At 45.4% G+C, this 10,130-nt stretch overlaps 2 protein-coding genes across 13 annotated transcripts in view; one reads left to right on the top strand and one right to left on the bottom strand.

The window, feature by feature from the left end:
* The window catches only part of R3HDM2 (R3H domain containing 2), a 114,487-nt gene continuing 104,357 nt past the window's right edge, over positions 1–10,130 (top strand). For 10 of the 12 annotated variants that reach the window (XM_080935229.1, XM_080935237.1, XM_080935228.1 and 7 more), the window contains exon 1: positions 1–178. The gene's annotated coding sequence lies outside the window, so the exon portion shown is untranslated. Of the gene's footprint in view, positions 179–9,594; positions 9,694–10,130 lie in introns of all 12 variants that reach the window. The other 2 variants (XM_080935231.1, XM_080935230.1) reach the window with 2 other exon arrangements.
* Positions 9,571–10,002, bottom strand: LOC308434810 (large ribosomal subunit protein eL32-like; the record flags this gene model as incomplete). The annotated part of the gene is made up of 1 exon (XM_080935238.1): positions 9,571–10,002. The coding sequence occupies exon 1, from the start codon at positions 9,976–9,978 to the stop codon at positions 9,571–9,573; it is 408 nt and encodes a 135-aa protein (XP_080791364.1). The 5' UTR covers positions 9,979–10,002.

Raw genomic sequence — 10,130 nt, 5'->3', positions numbered from 1 at the left:
CCTGCCTCCCCGCCCCGGGCCCGGGGAGACCCCCCTCCGAGGAGAGCCCGCCCCCAGAAGCGCGCCGCCGCCGCCGCCGCCGCCGCCGCCGGCCGTCGGGGCCGAGCCGCAGCCGAGCGGCCGTGGGCCCGGGCGGCGGGCGGACACCGGGCGCCCTCCCCGCGCTGGCCCCCGTGAGGTGAGGCCACCTCGGGCCGGGGGGCGGGCGGCGCGCGGGCAGGGGGCGTGGCGGCCGCGGGCCGGGTGCGGGCCGTGCCGCGGCGCCCGGGAAGGGTCGGGCCGCGGGAGCGCGCGGAGCGGGGGCCGCGGGCCGCGGGGAGGGGGCGGCGCCACCTGTGGCCGAGCGAGGGGCCGGGCGGTGCGGCGGCCCTGTGGCTGCGCCGAGGGCGGCGGCGCCGAGCGCTCGTCCCTGTCCGTTTGCGGCGGAGCCCGTGTTGGAGGATCGGAGTTCGGAGCTTGGCCGCAGCTTTGAGTTGGCACATGCTGGCAGATGTTCTGGAGCTCCGAGAAGTTGGGCCTGTGCTAAGCTCAAACTCGTGCTTTCCCGTAGGGCTAAACAGTCTTCAACGTTTGTCACCATTGGCCTAGTAACCGGGGAGAATTGTAACTCGAAGTCAATGTTTTTTTTTTGTTTTTTTTTGTTTTTTTTTTTTTTTTTTTGCATAATGGTGAGGAATGACCCAATCACACACTCAAAACTTATTAAAACCGAGGGAAGGAGTGGCCTTGTATCCACCCCCACCTCCACCCCTCCAAGTCGCTGCCCTAGCTGATGTTTGTAGGCAACTTGAAGGCTCTGGGGATGTGACAAGTACCACATACCATCACAGATTCCTAGCATTTTATTGTATTTTCAGATAGTTAAATTGACAGGTTAGTCATTTGCAGCCTCTCTTCCAAATGCATCTTTCCTCTCTTCAGTAAAGCCCCTATCCCACAAGACTCGGGCGTTAAGATAAGCCTTGAAGTAGATGTGGACAGTCCTGAACTAGGTTACTTCATTTCACTTATTTTATCTTTCTCTTCCCCAGTAGCTATTTTCCACAGTGATTTTTAGAACAGAGAATCCTGCTGACGAAATGTCAGCAAAAATTATGATTTTAAGACTTGGCAGTTCCATCCAGGTGATGGTGCACTCCTTTAATCCTTTAATGGAGGCTGGAGGATCTCTGCTTTTGAGGCCAACCTGATCTACCATCCGAGTTCCAGGACGCCCAGCCAGGGATCACAGTACCAGGGATCCTGAGTTTGAGGCCAACCAGGAGTATAGGGTAGAGCCCAAGGTTAACTTGGGTTCTAAAACAGTATCCTGTCTCAAAAATAACAAATCAACAACAGCAAAATCGATAAATAAGTGGATAAATGTGATTAAAAACAGTATGCCTTGGGCTCAGATTATAACTGGAATGGCAGAATGCTTACCTAGCATGCACAAAGCCCTGGGCTTCACTTCCTGGCAGTGTGTAAGACCAGGAGGGTACTGTGCTAACTACTCAGGAGGTGGAGGCAGGGGGACCAGAAATTTAAGATGGTTCTCCACTACAGACAGAATTTGAGGACAGCCTGCAATACAAGGGACCCTGTCTCAGAAAAACCAAAACAACAACCAAAACAAAACAGTAAATTTTTTTAATGGAAAGGAATCTGAAGAGGGCATGGCTTCCTGATTCAGAGTTAACCTGGTTCTCCTAGTCTTTGTTAAATTAGTAACTGAGACAGAGGCTTGCTCTAGCTCCAGCTGGTGTCAAACTCCCCTCAGTCTTCCTGTCTCACTGTCTGGAGCTCTGGGATTACACATTATGCCCTACCGAAAACTGGGTCTTTATATTTGCCTGTAACACTGCGGTTTTGCAACACTAATGTCCCCTAAAGTATACACTGACCTCCTGGTTATTGCTAAAACACTCTAGCACACTTTTGCCCAGAGACTGCTTTTGCTTTGTGTTCTTGGAGCATCTTGCCCTTATAAGGCTGCATACCCTGTCCTCTCACCTCTACCAGTGGTTCCTCCAGGGGCCCTAACTCAGATATTTCCATAGCTGTCTGCATTGCAAAGGACTCGGGTGATTCCTACTAATTTTTCTGCTGCCCTCTTGTCACCTGGCCACTTTCTTTGAGCTTTAGTCTTTTCTGTAAAAATGAAAGCTTCGGAAGGACTGGTTTCTTGTTTTGCTAATTGCTGTGTCTTTGTCACTTGGGCACATTTGGTGTGCATCGCCACCCAACATTGAGTGCTTACTACTGACGAGGTAAGAGGGTGTGCTGGTGCCTAGTGTGCCCAGGAACACTTAGGCTCCATTGCGCCTCCTCTTCCAGCCTCCCAAACAGCTGAGGTACAGGCAAGGACTACTCCACCTGGCTGTATTCTTGAGCTCTTTCCTGGTAGTGAACTAATGGTAGGATTCTGTAAGGTATTCATTGGAAGATCTCCCCCATTCCCCAATCATTTCCTGGGATATTTTCTGTGGAGAAGGGAATGGAAGACCTTTTGTGTGGTTAGTCTTTTTTTTTTTTTTTTTTTTTAAACAGGTTTATTTTATTTTATATGCATGTATTTGTGCCATTATATGCCTGGTGCCTGCTGAGGCCATGAGGGTATAGGACCACCTGGAACTGAAGTTGAGGCAGTTATGAGTTGTCACGTGGGTGCTGAGAACCAAACCCAGTCCTCTTGGAGAGCCTCAAGTGCGCTTACTGTCTCAAGGCGTTGTGCGTGGTCTTAGATCTGTGAGATTCATTCATAGCATGCCGAGACTCAGTCAGTGAGCAGGCTGCTCTTAGGAGTATTCAGTAGGTGGGAAGTGCTGGTCCTCTGCCTCTGTAGGTAACAGTTGAGCTGAAAACTGTAAAAGTAACTTCCTTTAACAGTGGAGGATTTGGTCTTAGAGAACATTTGATCCTCCACCCCTTCATTAAGTTTGAGGAGAAAGAAGCAGGCTTTTAAGTGCTTTGGGGTATGCCCTATTTTTTTCCTTTCCTTCTTGGTTACCTTCTCTGGCCTGGCTGGAGTGGTCTGGGTGAGATTCCTCTCTGGCAGTCTTGACTGCTCTTCCGGAAGGTAAAGGATGAGGCATATTTTACACAGCACTTTGTAGGAATGTAATGGCAAAGGTTTTGGCTTAAATGTTTGCCAGGAAATTGAAAGCTGTCCTGCCCATGAGAGAGCCGCTTGTCCGAGGTAAGAGAATTGGGGCTCTCCTAAACATTTGACTAGATCTGCCTCCAGTATTAATGTACAGGAAGTAGTATGGTAGGAAAAGACTTTCTGGCTTATGTTTAGCACTTGTGAGATGAAGGGTGTGAAATCAGGGTTCAGAGTTACCTTTGTGTAGTGACTCCTGGTCCAGTCTGGGCTGTTTAACAGGGTGACACCTTGTGTGTGTGTGTGTGGGGGGGGCGGTGATGGAGGCTGGAGGCATTACATCCCTCCATTAGAGGAATTAGAGCTGTCTGTCAGCAGTTATGAGCTGCCCAGCATGACATACATACATACTCTGGTCTTTATAAGATCAGCACATGCTCTTAACCACCTAGGCATCGCTTCAGTCCCCACCATGTTCTGTTCTGTTTTGTTTTTGTCTTCTGAGTGTCCTTATGTAGCTCTGGCTGTCTTGGAACTCCCACAGAGCCCCTTCCTCTGGCTCTCTTAGTGATGCATTAACAGGTGTGGACTCCAGGCCCTGCCTTTTTTTAAATAAATGATTTCTAATAATTTAGGCAAATTGGTAACAGTGCCTTCCAAAGTTCTGTTTCACCCTTTTAGGTCTGTTCACAGCACCATTTCTAGTAAGTTTTCTTCAGTTTCAGAAACACTTAAACATTTCTGTGTCTTGTGTGAAAGCAATGATAATGTTTCGTACAGTTAGCTTCAGGACGAGCGTGCCGGGTCTCCTCATGCGTGCACAAGGAAAGTGTTCAGGATAAATGTAAAAAAATTATGTTTCTTACATGTATATGTATGTATGTATGTATGTGTGTATGTGTGTATGTGTGTGTGTATGTATGTATGTATGTATGTGTGTGTGTGTGTGTGTGTGTGTGTGTGTACACGTATGTATGTATGTACACACCGAACAGCCTTCTGTGGAGTGGGTTCCCTCCTGCCAGGTTAAATGAGGTCGGGGTGGAATCAGCTGTTAGACAGGAGCCTATGCCTCTTGCCATCTCACTGGCTCAAGAAAAGCTAGATTTTTTTCCCCCTAAGAAAAGGTGTCGTGTTTTGGTTGTGTTCTGGAAAGTCCAAAGGAGAGAATTTTGTTACTTTTTGAGACAGTTCTCAACTATGTTGCCCAAGCTGACCAGTCTGGGCTGGCCTGGAACTGAGAAGAGATCTGCCTGCCTTTGCCTCCTGAGTGCAGAAATTTACGTTATTGCACCATCCTTCCCGGCCAGAGACTTGATTTTATTTAGTAAGTGTGTGTGTGTGTGTGTGTGTGTGTGTGTGTGTGTGTGTGTGTGTGTGTGAGAGCATGGCCTGTGCTTGCTTGTTTGCTCGCTTATGTTTGTGTGCAAGTACCTGTGGAGGCTAGGAGAGGGCATCCATGCCCTGGAGCTGGAGTTGCCCAAGGTGAGTGCTGGGAATTCAGGTTGGAAGGCAGCAAAGCCCTTTCCCCTTTGGCTACTGAGCCCTTCTTGTGTTGCTTTTTACAGATGAGTTAAGAAGGCAGATATGAGGGCAGATGCGAGTCTACCATCCTAGCTCAGGGGCAGAGCTGGTCAAGCTATCCTTGGTGGGCTACAGTGTTGTGTCCCAGTCTCAAAAAATCAAAAGAGAAAGGAGAATGAGTCTGAAGAATTTTTGTCCTTCATGGAATGTGTTGTCAACTTAGGAGAAGGAAAAACAACCAGATTCATGGCATCAAGATGTGCACATGAATCCAGTTGGTGGTTCTAATTTTAGACCTTCATCTCCAGTGGCTGAGTACTTACCTTGAGCTGGATCCTCTCATCCTCGGTAGAAAACGTCCCACTCGATGCTCAGTTGAATGGACCGGACTGGTTGCTGTTTTAGTAGCGGAGCACTTGCCTCTGTCCATTCCTTCTATGCTCTGAGACTTTATTCTTACAAGCAAATATGAAATTTTCTTAATTTGGTCTTTTCTTTTGAGATTCCTTAGCATATTTTCTCTTATGCTTAAAGAAAGTCAGATGGTGTTGAAATCTGTTAATTATGGAACTAGTAATGTAACTCAGATTTGTTTGTTTTTGAAAAAGTCTCTCTGTATACCCAGACTAGCCTTGGTCCCTTTTCCTCAGCTTCCTGGGTGCTGGGATTATGCTTTTGTGCCGTCATATTTGACTAGTTCTAATTATTAAATACAATAAGCTGTCTTGTCTTCACTAACTGGCTTGGTTGTGCCATTTTGGGTACATTGGTATATTTCATGTCATACATCATTTCTGCTGTTATACATATTATTTATTGTTTATATTATTTTATTGTATGTATAAGGTGTGTGTGGTGTGCCATGTTTGTGTGCTAATTAGAGAATAACTGGGGTGTTGGTTAGTAATCCTTCTTTATGTGGGTTCTGAGAACTCAACTAGGACTGTCAAATGCATTTACTGCTAAGTCATCTTGCTGGTCTCCATTATTATTCCATTTGAAACAGTATATCCTGTAACCCAGAAAACCTCAAATTTGCTATGTAGCCAGGATAACCTTCAGCCTGCATCTACTTCTCAAGTACTGATGTTACAGCTTGTGCTACTGTGCCCTTTCCATCTTCCTTCTTCCTTTCTTTTCTAATGTGATTCTTGGCCTTGAACTTAGGGCTTCAAGTATGCTAGGAAAGAGCTCTGCCAACTCACCTGAAATTTATTCTTAGCAATAATCAAAACCTGCATTTCATAATCTTCAAAGCACCTTTGTCTTTTCTAAAAGCTTGATTAGGGCAAGCAAGTTGGCCCATTAGGTAAAGGCACTTGCTACTGCTACTCAAGCCTGGGGACCTGAGTTTGATTCCTGAATCCACCTAATGGTAAAGAAAGGTGATTCTAAGGCATTGTACATCCATCTTCCTCCTCCCCATAAACTGTTGAAAAGCCAAAACAAAACCAGGAACCAAAAACAAAACAAAACTCCATGAGCTTTATTGTTAAAAAGAGTGAGTTTGGGGCAGCCATGACATGCCTTTAATACCAGCAGTTGGGAGACAGAGGCAGTAAGATGTCTGAGTTCCAGGCCAGCCTGGTCTACAGACACAGGGAGGCCCAGTTTAATAACAAAACAAAAAGGACTGTTTTTCAGCCAAGCATTTTGTGCTCTTGTTGGGATTGCCTCACAGGTGCCGACTCGTGAGGGCTTTGCATCAGTGCATCAGTGTTGCCTCAAGTAACCCTCCGGCCAGGAAGGGTGGTTCAGACATAGGGAAGCTTTCACAGAATGGAAAGGCTTAATTAATAATTAGGAGGGAAGCAATTGAGAGGGAGTTTCAATACAAATTCAATGTAGTTACAATCCCAGGGTGGCTTGAAGCTCACTGTGTAGCCCAGACTGACCTTAGACTTACAGGAATATATGTGCCACAGCTTCCTAACAGCTTGTTTGATTTCTTTCTGTAATCTTACTTACACCAACACCCTAATACCTATAAGAACTGGTATTTATGTATTTTATGAACTACTATATCCCTCATGTCCAAAATTGTTCTTCATACACACTGACTAGATAGATATATGTGTGCATGGATGGAGGAAGGAATGCACACATGCTGGGAATTTGACTCTTTAAAAAAAGATTTATTTATGTATATGGATGTGTCTTGTTTGCATGTACATCTGTGTACTGGAAGAGGGTGTCAGCCATTATAGAAGGTTGTGAGCCACCAAGTGGGTGCTGGGAATTGAACTCAGGACCTCTGGAAGAGCAGCCAGTACTTTTAACTGCTGAGCCATCTCTTTAGCCCTGCAATTAGAGTCTTACTGAGTAGATTTGTATTTTGGCTTAGTATATAACCAGTAATTTGTAGTTTAGCAAAGTTCCACGTGTTTCTGATGTCTCTGGTTAGTTAGATGACATTTCAGAAGCAGCTCCATGCAGTGGGACAGTTCCACTGGTCCGATGACTTTACTAAGCAACTGTTATGATAAGCTGATATTCTGTGTCTTTTCTTCAGTTCTGAGGAATCACCTGAGCTCTAGGCTCCTATACTCCCTGGTGTTCTGAACATCTCCATTAAACAGAGAGCACTGGGGAAGCATCGGTTTGACTCCCGAGTCATGTGAACAAAATGAACAGTAAAATAGGGTAATAATTTTTGCTGGGTGGTGGTGTGACGTATGCTTTTAATCCCAACACTCTGGAGGCAGATGTAAAAAAAAAAACATTAAAAAAACAAAACAAAACCCTGACTTATTTGATAGAGCTTGGCATGCATGAGGTCTGGTATGATGTCTCAGGCACCACTGGGTGAATGGCAGGGGGGTGGGGGAGTGGAGATTTGTTCCCAAGGCAGGTAGTTTCTGGTAGTAGCATGTTTGGCATCTTTGAGGAAAGAGCAAAGGTAAGCTGTGGAGCTTTCCTCATGATCTCACTCACTCTTAAATATGTCAGCTCTCCGGGATCTGTGACAGTGGGAAATTTATTGGTACAGCTCTCATATAAAATAATTTAAGGTTTTTGCTTGTTTAAGACTGGTTCTTGGTGTGTAGGCTTGAGTGACCTGGCTGGAGCCCTCTCTATAGACTAGGTTGGTTCAGAGCTCCTCAGTGCTGTGGGTAAAGGCATGTGTCCTCTTTCTGCACTCAGCTAGATCTTTCTTGTTTTTGTTATTGTATATAGGCACATCTTTTTTTCTTCTAGAAATTAAGAAACATTCTTCATAAGCTGGGGACTGTGGCACATACCTGTAGCTCCCACAAGTTAGGATTTAAGAGCAGCTTGGGCAACAGATTGGTTGGAATGAAGCAAGGAAGGGAGGGGAAAGGGAGATGTGGGGATCATTTTATTTTTATTCCTTCTTCCCTTTCACCTTCCCTTCCTTTCTTTTTTTTGGGGAGGGGTTGTGGAGGTAGGGTCAGGATTTCAAAAAATTTATCCCTGGCTGTTCTGGAACTCTCAGGTTTAAACCAGGCTGGCCTTGAACTAGGCAAGTTTTCTGCCTCTGCCTTTCCTGTGCCAGGATTAAAACACCACGCCTGAACTGCTTGCTTATCATGAACTGCATGCTTATTTTCCTAACAGGTTCTTGTAGCCCGGGGCTGGCTTGGAACTTGATGTGTGTTGGAGGATGACCTTGAATTTAGGTCCTCCTGCCTTTCAGCCTTTGGAGCGGTGGGATTATAGGCATGCACTCCCACCATTTCCTCTCTAGTGCAAAGGGGCAGCCTGGGCTACTAAACACAATAGCCAGAGGTGGTGGCTCACATAGGAAATTCTATTGGGGAGGAGGATAGATCTGAGTAGGTAAGTAGGAGCTAGCAATATAGTTCAGTCAGGATAGTTTACCTGAAATATTGTAATCCTAGCTCTTATTCATTCATTTTCTTTCTCAGTAGAATTTTACTGTGTAAGCCACCCTATTGGCTATTTAAATTGGTGATTTCAAAATGTTGATTTTCAGGCTCATTCTTTTTTCATTTACTGGCTAGAATTGTTTTATAGAACACCCTTTCTCTGTTTTGTTTGGTGAGCACTATACAGTTGATATTTTACTTTTCTTTTTTTACTCTGTAGTATATGGTGTGTGTGCAAGTGTATATATGAGAGACTGTGACTAAAAAAGAGCCAGGACCAATGGCTACATACCCAGGGTTGTTCTCTAGGCCTCCATACATAGTTGCACACACGTGTGTAACCACCAACTGCATACACATATTAGTGTATGCAGACACTTTACTCCCTTCCCAAATTCAGTACTTTATAGTCACTAGTTGTCAGAATTAAAAGTAGAGACAGTATTGACTATTAGAAATAATAACATTTGGAGCTGAAGAGTTGGCTTATCAGTTAAGAATGAACATTCAGGGCTGGTGAGATGGCTTAATGGCTAAGAGCACTGGCTGCTTTTGCAGTAGACCCAGGTTCAATTCCCAGCACCTACATGACAGCTCACAACTGTCTGTAACTTCAGTTCCAGAGGATCTGGCATCTTCACATAGCATGCAGGCACCAGTACCAGAACACATAAAAAGAAATCTTTTTTAAAAGGATGAGAGTGTTAACATCTCAGTTGCTGTTACCTTTGTACTTTATTGCCCAGGGCCTGAAAGAGTCCGGACCCTATAGTGAGGCATAGTGCCTTCACGGGGAGATTGCTTCCTTCCTAATTACAAATGCTGCAGCTCTGTAGCTCTGGCTATTTATGTATTTCACTTACATTGGTGTTTTTTCTGCATGTACGTCTGTTCGAGGGTGTCACGTCCTTTGGAACTGGAGTTACAGTCATGAGCCACCATGTGGGTGCTGGGAATTGAGCCTGGGATCTCTGGAAGAACAGCCAGTGCTCTTAACCACTGACCATCTCTTCACCCCCTACTTCTTATTCTTTCTTTCTTTCTTTTTTCTTTTTTTTTTTGGCAGTTTTTGTGTGTAGTTTTATTTGAACACAAAGCACGTACACAAGCCATCTACTCATTTTCTTCACTGTGTAGCCTGGCGTTGGGATTGGTGACTCTGATGGCCAGCTGTGCTGCTCTTTCTGCGATGGATTTTCGGTTCGTAGAGGACACATTGTGAGCGATCTCAGCACAGTAAGATTTGTTGCACATCAGCAGCACTTCCAGCTCCTTGACATTGTGGACCAGAAACTTCCGGAAGCCGCTGGGCAGCACGTGCTTGGTTTTCTTGTTACTCCCGTAACCAATGTTGGGCATCAGGATCTGGCCCTTGAATCTTCTCCACACCCTGTTGTCGACGCCTCTGGGTTTGCGCCAGTTTCGCTTGATTTTCACATATCGGTCTGACTGGTGCCTGATGAACTTCTTGGTCCTCTTTTTGACGATCTTGGGTTTCACCAGAGGCTGGAGGGCAGCCATGATGCCGCAAAATAGATGGCAGCCACCTCCTACTTCTTATTCTTAACTGCTCATCTATTCTAACTAGTTTCATTTGATAAACTTTTTTTTTTTTTTTTTTGGTGTGTGTGGGATGGATCTCAGAACTGTGTATGTTCCCAGATGTCCTTAGA

This window comes from Micromys minutus (genome assembly GCF_963924665.1).
Source record: "Micromys minutus genome assembly, chromosome: 22".
NCBI lineage: Eukaryota > Metazoa > Chordata > Mammalia > Rodentia > Muridae > Micromys > Micromys minutus.
Note: the sequence above shows the minus strand (reverse complement) of the source record. Positions and strands in the feature narration are given on the sequence as shown.